The following is a 19,907-nucleotide window of genomic DNA, read 5'->3' on the forward strand; positions in this document are numbered from 1 at the left end:
TATTGACAAAAACTGTTTTATTTGTTCAAGCATAAAATGACCCCAACAAACAATTCTATAAATGCAGACATCTTGTCAAAATTGTTATTGTAAGGTTCTGTTTCAGATAAACTTTCAGGTTTTGATCATTTGTTTCAATAAGAAACAAAGTTTTTAACTGAAAACTGCAAATCTATTTGTACATTGCTTACAGCTGTTGTGAGAGTGAAAGAAAAGCTTAAAATATAAATAGGTGTTAAATTTGTATGTCTAGGCTATGTTGTTATCGGCAATTGATCTTCCGAACTCTTCTTTTCTTGCTCGTCACTAGTAGATTCTGACTCAACTGGTTGCTTTGATTGGCTGGGAAGGTCTGTTTGTTCCTCAGAGGACTCCTCCGTATCCTCTGATTGGCTAGCTGATGAAGACTCCTCCTTATCACAGTCTGGTGAGTGGTTTGTCGGTGAGCCACCCTCGTTCCCCTCCTTGCTTTCCTGGGGTGGGGATTCAGAAACCTTTTGTAAGGAAGCAGAATGGAGCTGTGTCTGTATCTGTTTCTCTACCCCCTGACTTGCTGCCAATGTTTCTTCAAACTTCGAAGGATCTTCAACAAAAAACAGAAAATGAACAATTTACACAATTTGATAGTGATGTAATCTTACAAGATACACCCACAAGAAATATGGCAGATGTTGTTCTCTTATGTTGGTAATGACACAACAAAAGGGCTATGACTAAGTATACAATGGGGTACTTATTTCAGTGTACATCCCCTCAACACTGTATAACAATAACATTAGTTGTTGGTCAGTCAGACAGATAACACTACAGTGTACATCCCCTCTACACTGTATAACAATAACACTAGTTGTTGGTCAGACAGATAACACTACAGTGTACATCCCCTCTACACCATAACACTAGTTGTTGGTCAGTCAGACAGATAACACTACAGTGTACATCCCCTCTACACTGTATAACAATAACACTAGTTGTTGGTCAGTCAGACAGATAACACTACAGTGTACATCCCCTCTACACAATAACACTAGTTGTTGGTCAGTCAGACAGATAACACTACAGTGTACATCCCCTCTACACTGTATAACAATAACACTAGTTGTTGGTCAGTCAGACAGATAACACTACAGTGTACATCCCCTCTACACTGTATAACAATAACACTAGTTGTTGGTCAGTCAGATAACACAACAGTGTACATCCTCTCTACACAATAACACTAGTTGTTGGTCAGTCAGACAGATAACACTACAGTGTACATCCCCTCTACACTGTATAACAATAACACTAGTTGTTGGTCAGTCAGACAGATAACACTACAGTGTACATCCCCTCTACACTGTATAACAATAACACTAGTTGTTGGTCAGTCAGACAGATAACACTACAGTGTACATCCCCTCTACACTGTATAACAATAACACTAGTTGTTGGTCAGTCAGACAGATAACACTACAGTGTACATCCCCTCTACACTGTATAACAATAACACTAGTTGTTGGTCAGTCAGACAGATAACACTACAGTGTACATCCCCTCTACACTGTATAACAATAACACTAGTTGTTGGTCAGACAGATAACACTACAGTGTGTATAACATAACACTAGTTGTTGGTCTCTAACACTACAGTATAACAATAACGCTAGTTGTTGGTCAGTCAGACAGATAACACTACAGTGTACATCCCCTCTACACTGTATAACAATAACACTAGTTGTTGGTCAGTCAGACAGATAACACTACAGTGTACATCCCCTCTACACTGTATAACAATAACACTAGTTGTTGGTCAGTCAGACAGATAACACTACAGTGTACATCCCCTCTACACAATAACACTAGTTGTTGGTCAGTCAGACAGATAACACTACAGTGTACATCCCCTCTACACTGTATAACAATAACACTAGTTGTTGGTCAGACAGATAACACTACAGTGTACATCCCCTCTACACTGTATAACAATAACACTAGTTGTTGGTCAGTCAGATAATACTACAGTGTACATCCACTCTACACTGTATAACAATAACACTAGTTGTTGGTCAGTCAGACAGATAACACTACAGTGTACATCCCCTCTACACTGTATAACAATAACACTAGTTGTTGGTCAGTCAGACAGATAACACTACAGTGTACATCCCCTCTACACTGTATAACAATAACACTAGTTGTTGGTCAGTCAGACAGATAACACTACAGTGTACATCCCCTCTACACTGTATAACAATAACACTAGTTGTTGGTCAGTCAGACAGATAACACTACAGTGTACATCCCCTCTACACTGTATAACAATAACACTAGTTGTTGGTCAGTCAGACAGATAACACTACAGTGTACATCCCCTCTACACTGTATAACAATAACACTAGTTGTTGGTCAGTCAGACAGATAACACTACAGTGTACATCCCCTCTACACTGTATAACAATAACACTAGTTGTTGGTCAGTCAGACAGATAACACTACAGTGTACATCCCCTCTACACTGTATAACAATAACACTAGTTGTTGGTCAGTCAGACAGATAACACTACAGTGTACATCCCCTCTACACTGTATAACAATAACACTAGTTGTTGGTCAGTCAGACAGATAACACTACAGTGTACATCCCCTCTACACTGTATAACAATAACACTAGTTGTTGGTCAGTCAGTCAGATAACACAACAGTGTACATCCCCTCTACACAATAACACTAGTTGTTGGTCAGTCAGACAGATAATACTACAGTGTACATCCCCTCTACACAATAACACTAGTTGTTGGTCAGTCAGACAGATAACACTACAGTGTACATCCCCTCTACACTGTATAACAATAACACTAGTTGTTGGTCAGTCAGACAGATAACACTACAGTGTACATCCCCTACACAATAACACTAGTTGTTGGTATAACAGATAACACTACAGTGTACATCCCCTCTACACTGTATAACAATAACACTAGTTGTTGGTCAGTCAGACAGATAACACTACAGTGTACATCCCCTCTACACTGTATAACAATAACACTAGTTGTTGGTCAGTCAGACAGATAACACTACAGTGTACATCCCCTCTACACTGTATAACAATAACACTAGTTGTTGGTCAGTCAGACAGATAACACTACAGTGTACATCCCCTCTACACTGTATAACAATAACACTAGTTGTTGGTCAGTCAGATAACACTACAGTGTACATTCCCTCTACACTGTATAACAATGAAATAACACATCAGTATATTTTTTACCAAACTCTCCTTACCAAGTGAAGAAGCTTCTAACACTTTCCTTCCCAAACGTTCTGCTTGCATGGCACGACACAGTGACTCAAGTTTCTTGATTTTGCCCATAAGGAGAGGCTTTTCTCGGTCATATAGGGTTTTCTGAAAGCATCGATATATTGTAATTATTTGCTTAAAGTAAAGGACTCACCTTTCTAAAAGAAAATAACTTAAGTTTTAGTGAAATATTAGCACAATAATGATTAAAAATTTGATACATGATGCTTAATAATCCTTATATACACAAATTTGCTTTCAATTCTAATATATATGAAATAAAGTTAAAAAAATTAGAATAAATCCTGATGAATTAATATATACCTTGTGTAATGACTTGCAGGTATATGATAATTAAAAACACTTAAGAAATGACTATCAATAATACCTCCTCTGCCATTTCTATTAAAGCCTTGTTAGAGTTTTCCCACTTCTGTTTCCACTGAGCACCGTCTTTCTCAAGTTTCTTTATTCTCTTTGTCATCTGAGTAAAGAAAAAGGAAACATATACCAGACACATTATGCCTCTTAACACAGGAAACTCCTGAGTAAAGGGACGCAACTCCCACTTCATATGAAATCCTATATGCTTCAAGAGTAATGTCCCTTGTCATTTCCTTGGATCGTGATTATTTATTTCAGGAAAAATCATCCTATGATGCAATAACAAAAATAAATTACAAAAATAAAATGAAATCTGACTAAGATATTTTCCAAAGGAATATCTAAGATGAACAAAGGTTGGAAAAAAAGAAGAAAAGAAAATACAAATATTAAAGAGAATTGTTTTTACCTTATCCATTTCAGTCTTAAATTTCTGAAACATTTCGTTACTTTTGTTGATGGTTGATTGAAACTCTTCATAGCGTTCCTTGTACATGGCAAGCTGTAGAGAGAAAACAATGTTCAGTTTCAACTCTTTTAGAAAAGATCACTTACTGATTTTCGTCATTTCAAAACGGAAAGATTATTTCCAACTTAAGAGCACCTCAGAGGACAGTTTGTCCATCGGCTAGCCATGAAGATCTCATGTATTGGTCACTAGTTGATCACATTATATTCATTCTGGTATCTCCCTATCATGAACATCCAACATGTTTCTATAATTTGATTTAATCTTTAATCATGAACACCCAACACTCAGGAACTTAAACAAGTAAGCTGTTTAACATGTTAAAGTCTTAAATGTGATGTGTCTTGATGGACAAATGTGTTACTCACAGAGTTGTCAGAAAACACATCAATTTTCACCTACTTGTGCTTCTAATAAAGTGGCTTTCTTCTGTCCCTCTGTTGCTTGTAGAACCAACTGAAACAACATCATATATAAACATTTTTCATAACTTAGTTGACAGAACAATTTAAATATTCAAGTTATATGACATGACGACCTAAAACCAATTTCACTTTTGTGTGGTGTTGATGTGGTCTGCGATAATTAATTAAGACTTAAGACTTGTCAGAATATATCTTTGACAGGTAGGAAAGGCATTTGTGAGATGGAGCAAGGATTAAGAATAAAGGTACACACCAGCTCTTTCTCTTTCTTGTTTCTCTCTTGTTCCTCTTTGAGAATGGCGTTTGACTGGGCAAGCTTGGCATCTGCTAATTTCTGTTCCAGTTCCCGGTGCTGCATTACCTTCTCCACTTGCTACAGAACAAGAGACAACATGACAATATGTATTACCATGCTTGGAGGCCACAGATACATGTTTTCTCTAATCTTCAATCCAAATTCAACACTATGAAATATTCATATAAATCATTAAGCAAACAAGAGGCCCATTGTTCCCACACCATTCATCTGAAAATTTAAGATTTTAAAGTAGGTCAAATTGTTACCACACCATATTTATGACCTATTCTCAACATTAGACAGGCCCCTTGTAAGTTATGATTTTTCCTCAACATTAAACAGACCCTTTGTAAGTAATGATTTTTCCTCAACATTAGACAGACCCTTTGTAAGTTATGATTTTTCCTCAACATTAAACAGACCCTTTGTAAGTTATGATTTTTCCTCAACATTAAACAGACCCTTTGTAAGAGAATTTTAACTCAATGCATAACCACTGTCTTATTAATACGTTTTTCGACTTTTTAGTTATTCTGACAAATGTTTCAATTTCTAGTTTCACATTTTTAAATAGGTGACCTTGGAAATATGATTTTTGATGCTGATGTCATCTTATTCTCTTGTTGAAGGCTTGGAAAAGAGTTATGGATGGACACACTAAGTGTGTACCCAAAGATTTGGAGGTAAGTAGATACAAGGTACATACCTTTTCTCGTAACTCATACTGTTCAATGAATTTTTTGAGCTTAGCAGCCAATTCCTGGTTCTCCTCACGCAACTTCTGGTTACGTTCGTGATGGTCAGTCATCTGCTGCTGAATCTCTGTGATGGTTGTCTGTAGTTAAACATATACTTAACCGTCAGTAAAACATATACTTACCCATTAGTAAAACTTATACTTAACCGTCAGTAAAACATAAACTTAACCATTAGTAAAACATAAACTTAACCATTAGTAAAACATATACTTAACCGTCAGTAAAACATATACTTAACCGTCAGTAAAACATATACTTAACCGTCAGTAAAACATATACTTAACCATCAGTAAAACATATACTTAACTGTCAGTAAAACATATACTTAACCGTCAGTAAAACATATACTTAACCGTCAGTAAAACATACTTAACCGTCAGTAAAACATATACTTAACCGTCAGTAAAACATAAACTTAACCGTCAGTAAAACATATACTTAACCGTCAGTAAAACATATACTTAACCGTCAGTAAAACATATATTTACCGTCAGTAAAACATATACTTAACTGTCAGTAAAACATATACTTAACTGTCAGTAAAACATATACTTAACTGTCAGTAAAACATATACTTAACTGTCAGTAAAACATATACTTAACCATCAGTAAAACATATACTTAACCGTCAGTAAAACATATACTTAACTGTCAGTAAAACATATACTTAACTGTCAGTAAAACATATACTTAACCGTCAGTAAAACATAAACTTAACCGTCAGTAAAACATATACTTAACTGTCAGTAAAACATATACTTAACCGTCAGTAAAACATATACTTAACCGTCAGTAAAACATATACTTAACCGTCAGTAAAACATATACTTAACCGTCAGTAAAACATATACTTAACCGTCAGTAAAACATATACTTAACCGTCAGTAAAACATATACTTAACTGTCAGTAAAACATATACTTAACCGTCAGTAAAACATATACTTAACCGTCAGTAAAACATATACTTAACCGTCAGTAAAACATAAACTTAACTGTCAGTAAAACATACACTTAACTGTCAGTAAAATATATACTTAACCATCAGTAAAACATATACTTAACTGTCAGTAAAACATAAACTTAACCATCAGTAAAACATATACTTAACCATCAGTAAAACATATACTTAACCATCAGTAAAACATATACTTAACCGTCAGTAAAACATACACTTAACCATCAGTAAAACATACACTTAACCATCAGTAAAACATAAACTTAACCATCAGTAAAACATATACTTAACCATCAGTAAAACATATACTTAACCGTCAGTAAAACATATACTTAACCATCAGTAAAACATATACTTAACCATCAGTAAAACATATACTTAATCATCAGTAAAACTTACAGGTATAGTCTGCAGAAGTTCTGGCTGTTTTGTACATCCACATAGACTAAAATATTTCAGAGTTATAAATATAACTCATTTCATTCTATTCATTATTTGGCAAGGCAATGACCAATGACAAAACAATTTTTTTAATCACTTTGACAAATAAGTTGAAAATTTGAAAAAAGAGGAATTGTATAGTACCTGAAACTTATTGGAGATTTCTTTCCTTTTTTCATCTTCTTCTCTTGCTCGTTGTAAACTTTCTTGCTGAAAGCATAAGCAGTTCCTTATAGTCAGTTACAGGATGATGAAATATACAAAAATAGAATGTTGGTAACTCTACCATACTGGGCAGCTTATTATCATGTGAACTCAATGTAATCATCATTTGCTTTAAAGTTCCATTGTTTCTGTATTTCTCTTCAGTTATACAGTGTTGATGTAACTGTAAATATATATCTCTTAGTAACCTGAACAGTAAGTAATACAATGTAACTGATATATATCTCTCACTGGTAACCCGTACAATGAACTGTAAATATATATTTTTAAGCTCTAATACCAGTAACCTGAACAGTAAGTAATACAATGTAACTGTAACCATATATCTCTCACTGGTAACCTGAACAGTAAGTAATACAATGTAACTGTAAATATATATCTCTCACCAGTAACCTGAACAGTAAGTAATACAATGTAACTGTAAATATATATCTCTCACCAGTAACCTGAACAGTAAGTAATACAATGTAACTGTAAATATATATCTCTCACCAGTAACCTGAACAGTAAGTAATACAATGTAACTGTAAATATATATCTCTCACGAGTTACCTGAACAGTAATACAATGTAACTGTAAATATATATCTCTCACCGGTAACCTGAACAGTAAGTAATACAATGTAACTGTAACCATATATAACAGTAAGTAATACAATGTAACTGTAAATATATATCTCTCACCGGTAACCTGAACAGTAAGTAATACAATGTAACTGTAAATATATATCTCTCACGAGTTACCTGAACAGTAAGTAATACAATGTAACTGTAAATATATATCTCTGACCAGTTACCTGAACAGTAAGTAATACAATGTAACTGTAAATATATATCTCTCACGAGTTACCTGAACAGTAAGTAATACAATGTAACTGTAAATATATATCTCTCACCAGTAACCTGAACAGTAAGTAATACAATGTAACTGTAAATATATATCTCTCACCAGTAACCTGAACAGTAAGTAATACAATGTAACTGTAAATATATATCTCTCAATGTAACTGTAATATATACCTGAACAGTAAGTAATACAATGTAACTGTAAATATATATCTCTCACCAGTAACCTGAACAGTAAGTAATACAATGTAACTGTAAATATATATCTCTCACCAGTAACCTGAACAGTAAGTAATACAATGTAACTGTAAATATATATCTCTCACCAGTAACCTGAACAGTAAGTAATACAATGTAACTGTAAATATATATCTCTCACCGGTAACCTGAACAGTAAGTAATACAATGTAACTGAACAGTAAGTAATACAATGTAACTGTAAATATATATCTCTGACGAGTTACCTGAACAGTAAGTAATACAATGTAACTGTAAATATATATCTCTCACCAGTAACCTGAACAGTAAGTAATACAATGTAACTGTAAATATATATATATATAATCATCATAGTTGTGGGTGGTTTTTTTAATCATCATAGTTGTGGTTGTTTTTTTAATCATCAGAGTTGTGGTTGTTTTTTTTTAACTTTACAGATAGTGTAGGCATTTCATCACTGAATTTGTGGACATTTTTGAAAACCATAACAAGTTGTGTGAGCATTTTTTCATCATTACAGATTGACGAGAATTTCAAAATCATCATCAAGTTTCTAGTCAATTTTATTCATCACAGAGTTTGTTGGAATTTTGAAGAAGCCAGTATTTGAAAGATTACTCTTTTTTAACTTACCAGAAAATTTTCAGACACAAAGGAGAGTTTGTTGGATTTTTTTAAACAGACGATTTACCAGTATTTGTAATGATTACTTACCACAGACAATTTGCGGGTGTTCTGTTTATTACTGGTCTGAAGTACACGGTGTTCCTCATGCAGGTCAGCATACTTCTTACACAGGGCAGCCAGTTTCTCCTCTGTAGTGTGGAGACTGCTCAGGGCTCGCAGGATGTGATCTATAAACAAAACATTACATAGAGTCAGTCCATAGATAATTATTTACACATATCATGAGACTAAAACTGAAGAAAAATATCTTTTTTTAGCTTGTAAGAAAAGCTGAAAACAAAGGTAGGCCCCAAGATCTCTTGTTGTACAGACACCTGATGCTTTGATACAAGTTTGATAATTAATATCTCATTTTTTATCTTCGTGTCTGCATAACAAGAGATCTTGGGGCCCACTATTGTTTGATCTATATTTGATCTTTACAATTCTTTTCTCCATTTTTTGTTTTAAATTATATGAAATTTGAAAATTCCTCTTCAGAATTAGCAATAATAATTGCTAACTGTCAAAATATGAAATGTCTCCGTCTCAGACATTTTGCTTTTCTAATAAACCCTCAATCAAAATGGCACAAAGAACAAAGGGAAACCTACATCCATATATTTGAGAAAGATAAATAAAGTACTTCTTAGAACAGAGTGATAACAAACTCTCATTGATACAAGATACAAGAAAGCCACCTGTCAGCCATTTTCTTTTTCTGGACAAGTCTCAAAATTAAAAGGGCACAACTTAGGACCAAGGGGAACCTACACATGAAATTAAAAAGGGCACAACTAAGGACCAAGGGGAACCTACACATTAAATTTAAAAGGGCACAACTTAGGACCAAGGGGAACCTACACATGAAATCTAAAAGGGCACAACTTAGGACCAAGGGGAACCTACACATGAAATCTAAAAGGGCACAACTTAGGACCAAGGGGAACCTACACATGAAATCTAAAAGGGCACAACTTAGGACCAAGGGGAACCTACACATGAAATTTAAAAGGGCACAACTTAGGACCAAGGGGAACCTACACATGAAATTTAAAAGGGCACAACTTAGGACCAAGGGGAAACTACACATGAAATTTAAAAGGGCACAACTTAGGACCAAGGGGAACCTACACATGAAATTTAAGAAAGATACATTCAATACTTCTCATAAATGCTCATCCTTTTGTTTTTCATATCAATTCCAAAGGTACAACTCGGGACCTATATCTATGTATGACATTTGAGAGAAATCCATCCAGTACTTCTCAAGAAATACCAATAATGAACATTATTTATGGACAAACTGACCATAGACATAAGGCAGTTTGATTTATATATCATCTGGTGGGTTATATATGTCAGGTGAGAAAATATTTTGATGTTTCTATGTCAAGTACACAACTGATCTATTTCAAGATAACTACATGTTGTATTCCATTTTTTGTAAACAATATATATAGATATAACAACTTTCCATTTCGTTGATCATACTACAATACAAGTAAATCATTTAAAATCCATAGAAACACTCTAATAATCAAAATACTTTCCCTTTCATGGAACAAAATAACAAGTAGGAAGAAAGACATCGGTAAAAACATTTTGATAATATTTTTTTTTGTTACCTCAATTTTCTTTACATCTGATTTAAAATGACAAACATATTACAGCTTATAAGTACCAATGGTTTTGTCTTCTTTTTTCTTGCTCTTTTTTTCCTCTTTTGTTTTTTCTTTCTTTGCCTTTGGATCGTCTCCCTTGAGGTCTCCATCTACTCTCGGTTTTTCGTCAACAGGTTCCAGATCAACACCATTCAAACTTTCTTCCAGGGCTGCTTCCAGGGCATCAGATTCTAGACTTGCATGCAGTGAGCCGTTTGTGTTCTGGAAATCCACCTCATCAGGACTTACCTCCCTTTCAGTGTCATCAATCGGGGCCTGTAATTGTTCTACAAGAGAGGATATGGAAGAGGGGTCAATGTTGGAGGGGTCAAAGTTGAAAGCATCCTCAAGATCTTGACCTTCACCCATGAGAGAAATTTCATCGAGGTCAGAGGGAAGTTGTACTCCCGAAGATTTATTTTCTGAAGAAAGAAAAATGAATTGGATACAGATCTTGATAACTTAAGACAGAAAACGGAAAACCAATTCTCATGCTGCATGCACAGAATGATTACTTTGCTTTCTTTTAGTTCAAAATAATGATTAACTACACAATGAAGTTAAAAATTTGACTACTACACATATATTTTAGAATGTCATAAAAAAATGAAGTAATTAAGCTGATAATCTACATAGCACCAAATTATTTAAATAGAGATTAAAGCACATGCTTGTTTGATTACACGTCCTTTCAAAAACTGAAAAGTACGCAATTACTTTCCAAAATATCTTATTCAAATTATGCAATATGAATATATATGCACTAAACTGTAGAAAAAAAATTACACAACACTCAGGAGGACAAAGATATCTTCATGAACCATTGTATTTACATATCAAAATGACTGTACATGCAGAAAGAGCAATTGGTTACTGTATGTGAAGCCTTGAAGGCACTGGCCTAGCACAAACTCGGGTGTAAATTTCCAAGGCATAATAATAGGGTGCCAGCTAAAAGCGTAAAAAATGTTGGATGTCACAAAGTTATTTTACTACATATATAAAATAGAAATCATGGTCATGGCATTGGTATCAGGTCAAAACTAGTTGTAAATGAAGTGTCTTTAAATATAATTAGAATGCATGTAAGAGATAAAAGTTACCCTGTAGATTTATACAAAGTCCTTTTCACTTCCAAGGGTTTCATCTTTGATACATAGTAATCTTTTGATCTACAACCTTGGAATATATCATGGAATATCAAATGTTATGTACATACAAGCCCACCTAGTGGACATTAAGGTTGGATTGGCTGTACATAAATGAACTTCTAAAGATCTGTGAACTCAGGCTAATGATTTCTTATCTTATATAACCAAAGAATTTCTAAGATTATGGAATGAGATTTATCAGTTTGGTATCAAATATATTTTGAGAAGATGTTTATCTCAATTTAAAATAAACAACAAAAGAAAATGATAATTTGCAAGCTTTGACAATATTTGTTTTCTTTATTAAGCAAAGAGTACGTATAACTAAGTCTTGATGAGAGTTTACTATTCTAAAAATGGATGAAAGTTTAAATCAGCTGTCAAAGATTTCTACTCTAATAGCTCTCTTACTGCAAGCAGTCTGAAGGGCAGTTTATGTTTCATCCCAAATCCAACTGGATAAGGGGGGAAAGTGAACAGATGAACAGAGACGAGTGGCACCATGTGAGGTATGTCTTTATGACCCTATTTTATCATCCAATAAGTGGCTGAATTGATAAAACATTAATCCCTCAGAATGCCTGCATACATGTAACTGTGACGCAGCATGATTATACATACAAGGTATTAATGGAGCACAATCATACTGACAACTACTGATCATAAATACATGTAACAGACAAGTCGTAATTATACCTACATGTAACAGACAAGTCGTAATTATACCTACATGTATACAGACAAGTCGTAATTATACCTACATGTAACAGACAAGTCGTAATTATACCTACATGTAACAGACAAGTCATGATCACACCTACATGTATACAGACAAGACATGATCATACATGTAACAGACAAGTCATGATCACACCTACATGTTACAGACAAGTCATGATCACACCTACATGTATACAGACAAGTCATGATCATACATGTAACAGACAAGTCATGATCACACCTACATGTAACAAACAAGACATGATCATACATGTAACAGACAAGTCATGATCATACATGTAACAGACAAGTCATAATCATACATGTAACAGACAAGTCATGATCACACCTACATGTTACAGACAAGTCATGATCACACCTACATGTATACAGACAAGTCATGATCATACATGTAACAGACAAGTCATGATCATACATGTAACAGACAAGTCATGATCATACCTACATGTAACAGACAAGACATGATCATACATGTAACAGACAAGTCATGATCATACATATAACAGACAAGTCATGGTCATACCTACATGTAACAGACAAGTCATGATCATACATGTAACAGACAAGTCATGATCATACCTACATGTAACAGACAAGTCATGATCATACATGTAACAGACAAGTCATGTGTAACAGACAAGTCATGTAACAGACAAGTCATGATCATACATGTAACAGACAAGTCATGACAAGTCATGATCACAGACAAGTCATGATCACACCTACATGTAACAGACAAGTCATGATCATACATGTAACAGACAAGTCATACATGTAACAGACAAGTCATGATCACACCTACATGTTACAGACAAGTCATGATCACACCTACATGTATACAGACAAGTCATGATCATACATGTAACAGACAAGTCATGATCACACCTACATGTAACAGACAAGTCATGATCATACATGTAACAGACAAGTCATGATACATGTAACAGACAAGACCTACATGTAACAGACAAGACATGCTCATACATATAACAGACAAGTCATGTAACAGACAAGACATGATCATACATGTAACAGACAAGTCATGATCATACATATAACAGACAAGTCATGGTCATACCTACATGTAACAGACAAGTCATGATCAGACCTACATGTAACAGACAAGACATGATCATACATATAAAAGACAAGTCATGGTCATACCTACATGTAACAGACAAGACATGATCATACATATAAAAGACAAGTCATGGTCATACCTACATGTAACAGACAAGACATGATCATACATGTAACAGACAAGTCATGATCATACCTACATGTAACAGACAAGACATGATCATACATGTAACAGACAAGTCATGTTACAGACAAGTCATGATCATACATGTAACAGACAAGTCATGATCATACCTACATGTAACAGACAAGACATGATCATACATGTAACAGACAAGTCATGATCATACCTACATGTAACAGACAAGACATGATCATACATGTAACAGACAAGTCATGTCACAGACAAGTCATGATCATACATGTAACAGACAAGTCATGATCACACCTACATGTAACAGACAAGTCATGATCATACCTACATGTAACTGACAAGTCATGATCATACCTACATGTAACAGACAAGTCATAATCATACATGTAACAGACAAGTCATGATCATACCTACATGTAACAGACAAGTCATAATCATACCTACATGTAACAGACAAGACATGATCATACATATAACAGACAAGTCATGTTACGGACAAGTCATGATCATACCTACATGTAACAGACAAGTCATGTTACAGACAAGTCATGATCATACATGTAACAGACAAGTCATGATCATACATGTAACAGACAAGTCATGATCATACATGTAACAGACAAGTCATGATCACACCTACATGTAACAAACAAGACATGATCATACATGTAACAGACAAGTCATGTTACAGACAAGTCATGATCATACATGTAACAGACAAGTCATGATCACACCTACATGTAACAGACAAGTCATGATCATACCTACATGTAACAGACAAGTCATGATCATATATGTAACAGACAAGTCATGATCATACCTACATGTAACAGACAAGTCATGATCATATATGTAACAGACAAGCCATGATCATACCTACATGTAACAGACAAGTCATGATCATATATGTAACAGACAAGTCATGATCATACCTACATGTAACAGACAAGTCATGATCATATATGTAACAGACAAGCCTACATGTTACAGACAAGTCATGATCATACATGTAACAGACAAGTCATGGTCATACCTACATGTAACAGACAAGTCATGATCATATATGTAACAGACAAGTCATGATCATACCTACATGTAACAGACAAGTCATGATCATACCTACATGTAACAGACAAGTCATGATCATACCTACATGTAACAGACAAGTCATGATCATACATGTAACAGACAAGTCATGATCATACCTACATGTAACAGACAAGTCATGATCATACATGTAACAGACAAGTCATGATCATACCTACATGTAACAGACAAGTCATGATCATACATGTAACAGACAAGTCATGATCATACCTACATGTAACAGACAAGTCATGATCATACATATAACAGAAAAGTCATGATCATACCTACATGTAACAGACAAGTCATGATCATACATATAACAGAAAAGTCATGGTCATACCTACATGTAACAGACAAGACATGATCATACCTACATGTAACAGACAAGTCATGATCATACCTACATGTAACAGACAAGTCATGATCATACATGTAACAGACAAGTCATGATCATACCTACATGTAACAGACAAGTCATGATCATATATGTAACAGACAAGTCATGGTCATACCTACATGTAATGGAGGGAAGACAAACATATACACATTTAACTGATGAGAAAAGACCATATTTTCCTCTGACCATTGTTCACATAACTTCAACATGACATGATATTCTGAGCTGTCTGAATTCTAAGGGAAAGGTAACACACAAAATAAAGGCATAACAAAGCTGGAAGTTGATCAGTAACATTGTCCTGGTTCATGCCATCAAAACTGTTTCCTGACTTACCTACAGCTTCCATTACGGAGGGAATACTCTGTTCTTCTGGTGCTGAACAAGGTGATTCTTCAATTGTTGCCTCAGTTGTAGAAAGTGTCTCTTCTACCACCTCCTCTTGAGTTTCCTGATCTTCTGACTTGGAGGCAACTGAGCACTGGACTTCAGGTTCTGTTACAGTTGGAATGACTTCTCGGTGACTTTCACAAACAGTTGGTAAGGTCTCGATACAGTCAAAAGTGGAAACTGTTTGTAGCACTTCCTGTGTGTCTTCTTCAACTTGCTCTGGGACTTGAAATAACTCACCAATCTCAGTCAGTTCTTCACTAGAAATATCCGAAATGGTATCAATGTTATTATGTTGTTCTTTGTGAACGAAACACTTTGGCGAGTCAACTGAACTTCCTTCTGCTTGTGAACTTGATCCAGTTGGCTGAGATGTCTGAACCTGTTCAGAGCTAGTTTCTGTCTGTGTGGTACCCTCAGCTTCTTCCCCTGCTTCAATGGTCTGAAAATATGTACATACTATTGTTAAAATTTTCAGTCCATTTTTATTTAATTACTACTGATGATGACAGAAAAGAGATAATTTGATATGCAACTCAACAATTTTCCTCAATAAAATGATTTAGAAGAACATAAAACAAAAACTTATCTAAAAGCTCATTACAACAATCTAGTGGAAAGTGGGTCAACATCAGAAAGCTATGAACGTATCAGTTGTTTGTGATGTAGAAGAATCGTCACTGTAATACTGCTACTTTTAAAGTTGCAAGAAAACCACCAGGTATATTTTCAGAAAATTGAAAGAAAAAATTTTAAGATATAAGTATTATTTCATCCCAGATTGAGACATGAAAAAATTGTAAATGTTTTAATCATCAATCAGCCTTGTTTGATATCTTTATTTGAGATTCGTGAAAATAATTTACTTTAAATGACCAAACTATTGTCTTATTTTTTTTTTTTCAGCAATAATGAACCTTTCTTTTAAAAAGTTCAGGTGTCAATACATGCATGTACATAAATATCTGTTATAATTAGTTTTTATTCACAAGAAAGGAAGGTATAAACGAAGGCCAAACAATAAACATCCTTCATAAATGTCTCTTACAAAGTAATAACTTTGATTCAGTTGCTATCAATTTCAAATTTTAATGACCTAGAGAAATGATCAGAGAGCAGCTAGGTGATAAAAAACATAAGGTATTCCTTGGCAACATGTGAGTTTACCACGGAGGGAACATCCTTGGCACACCACCAAAATGTAGGCCCCACTTTTATCATCAACTTCAGTATCATTAATCAGCTGATTGAAATGAACAACATGTCTGTCAGATTCTAGGGAGAAATAAACTTGTTTTCCACTTCAAACCACATGGTTTTAACCGATTTATTCTAAACAAAAATCTAGTCATGTTAAAACTTTGTGTATCTCTGCAGCTTTCTTATATCTAGCAACGTTAACCAATATAAGTGAAACACAGGATATTAAAGCTATGCAAAATATAATTAAGTATAATTTGAAGTTATTTGTATATCGTACTGTACATATTTTGTTAGTCCATGCTTCTTCTGTCCCTTGTTAATATGTTACACAAGTAACAAACATACTCCTATACTACAACAGACATCGTACTGTACATATTTTGTTTAATAGTCCTTGCTTCTTCTGTCCCTTGTTAATATGTTACACAACTCCTATACTACAACAGACATCGTACTGTACATATTTTGTTCATTAGTCCTTGCTACTTCTGTCCCTTGTTAATATGTTACACAACTCCTATACTACAACAGACATCGTACTGTACATATTTTGTTTGTTAGTCCTTGCTTCTTCTGTCCCTTGTTAATATGTTACACAACTCCTATACTACAACAGACATCGTACTGTACATATTTTGTTTAATAGTCCTTGCTTCTTCTGTCCCTTGTTAATATGTTACACAACTCCTATACTACAACAGACATCGTACTGTACATATTTTGTTTGTTAGTCCTTGCTTCTTCTGTCCCTTGTTAATATGTTACACAACTCCTATACTACAACAGACATCGTACTGTACATATTTTGTTTAATAGTCCTTGCTTCTTCTGTCCCTTGTTAATATGTTACACAACTCCTATACTACAACAGACATCGTACTGTACATATTTTGTTTGTTAGTCCTTGCTTCTTCTGTCCCTTGTTAATATGTTACACAACTCCTATACTACAACAGACATCGTACTGTACATATTTTGTTTAATAGTCCTTGCTACTTCTGTCCCTTGTTAATATGTTACACAACTCCTATACTACAACAGACATCGTACTGTACATATTTTGTTTAATAGTCCTTGCTACTTCTGTCCCTTGTTAATATGTTACACAACTCCTATACTACAACAGACATCGTACTGTACATATTTTGTTTAATAGTCCTTGCTACTTCTGTCCCTTGTTAATATGTTACACAACTCCTATACTACAACAGACATCGTACTGTACATATTTTGTTTAATAGTCCTTGCTACTTCTGTCCCTTGTTAATATGTTACACAACTCCTATACTACAACAGACAACTATATTTTTCTTAAACATTGGATTGTATTCTTGCTCTAATTTTTGGAAGATATTTTCTGAATCTGTTGCAGTGATTGCTTGTTTTTCATCTAAATGTAGATGTTAATGTAAATATGAACCACATGATTATTTGAGGTACATTTCCTTGAAAAAAAATCTGGAAACTATAACAATATAATAATAACACAAATTTTCCATGATGTCATCATCTCAATTGCGTAGATCTAAAAACATCAGCCAGCTAGCTTAACACAAATAAATGTTACAGTATTACTAAACATTTTGGTATTTATTTATATTATTTTTCAAGTCTGACCTCTGAAATTCTTAATTTTATTTTAGTAGTGTATGGTGTACTCACAAAGAAATCAATGACACTTTAACAGCATATGTGTAGTGTGCTCACAAAGAAATCAATGACTCTTTAATAGCATATGTGTAGTGTACTCACAAAGAAATCTTTAATAGCATATGTGTAGTGTGCTCACAAAGAAATCAATGACTCTTTAATAGCATATGTGTAGTGTACTCACAAAGAAATCAATGACTCTTTAATGATATATGTGCAATGTACTCACATAGAAATTAATGACTCTTTAAAAATTTATGTCTGAAAACAACTGATATATATGATCAGCTTCTAACATCAATATACAAATAAGGGACATATAAGTTTTCATTCTACATGTTGGTTTGTGTGTATACTGCATGTATTCTACATATATGTAGCGTATGGATAACAGCGTAATTCCATATCACAGAGACAAGAAAGTACTGGTACTAATTATAGGTATTGTTGGCCACTAGCAGTGGCTGTAACACTAATACAAAAAACCTAACACCTAGATACATACAAAGACTATTGCCAATTTGTACCACACACTTGAGGGATGTGTGCTTCTGTACAAACCTTAACACTGGTCAGTTCCTGCTGTTTCACCTGATCCTTTCTGCAGCCTCTTACGCAATCAGTGAAACATTTAAAAATTGTCCTCAATCGAGAATTTAGGGCCATCGATGCTATGTCACACACACATCACTTCAATGATCCCTCCCCCATATCCCTCTAAATATACTATATCCTAGAGCATACATGGATTGTACCACAACAGGGGCCCATACGGGATTTGCATGACAGGCACTCAGAGTAAACACGATACACTTAATCTTTTCTTTATAAATCTACAGTTCTTTCACAATTGTTTGAAATGTACAAATGCTAAATATTTGCATACATCGAAATGTTCATTGTGAAAACAAAAATTTTTGAGGAAAAACATTGTGAAGACACAACTGGGAGAATGGGGTCCCAGAGGGGTAAGGCATGCCAACAAGAGATTGAGGACCCCGTGTATTGTTATCAGCACTTTCATCACTGTCAGTGGGGTGCTGACAGAACCAGCCTCCTGAGTTATCTACTTATTTTGATATATTAACAAGCAACTTCTGTAGTGAACAAACAACACTAAGAAGATCATCTGATGTTAAAACCCTGTGGTAAATGATCACATAACTTTATCTAAGCATTTACCTCTAATTCTTCATTTGTACTAATTTGGCTAAAGGTTGTCTTCATTTTTTTTCTTTTCCCAATAAAACTCTTAGTACATCATTTGAACCTCAAAGAGAATATGAACTTGTCTTCAGACTTTTGAGATACAGTAAGTTACTGTTCAATACATTCTGATTTATGAAATTAAAGTAAAACACTACTCTGAACCTTATTTATAAATTCTGACTTTGGATAAAATAAATTGTAAAAAACACTAAA

The 19,907-nt window shown here is 34.3% G+C and overlaps 1 protein-coding gene across 1 annotated transcript; it reads right to left on the bottom strand.

Annotated features, from left to right (window-relative positions):
- On the bottom strand, window positions 1-19,206 carry LOC132545769 (beta-taxilin-like). Its single transcript, XM_060209456.1, has 12 exons — window positions 19,047-19,206; window positions 15,579-16,074; window positions 10,651-11,052; window positions 9,015-9,154; window positions 7,156-7,221; window positions 5,563-5,691; window positions 4,812-4,931; window positions 4,536-4,589; window positions 4,074-4,166; window positions 3,669-3,764; window positions 3,265-3,385; window positions 1-583 (listed from the first exon to the last, which is right to left on the bottom strand). Exons 1-12 carry the CDS (start codon window positions 19,149-19,151, stop codon window positions 255-257), a joined length of 2,151 nt encoding a protein of 716 aa, XP_060065439.1. The 5' UTR covers window positions 19,152-19,206; the 3' UTR covers window positions 1-254.
- Window positions 19,207-19,907: the final 701 nt, after the last annotated feature.

This window comes from Ylistrum balloti, unplaced genomic scaffold (genome assembly GCF_031769215.1).
Source record: "Ylistrum balloti isolate Yb309-2 unplaced genomic scaffold, AGI_CSIRO_Ybal_v1 Utg369856, whole genome shotgun sequence".
NCBI classification, from domain to species: Eukaryota; Metazoa; Mollusca; class Bivalvia; order Pectinida; family Pectinidae; genus Ylistrum; species Ylistrum balloti.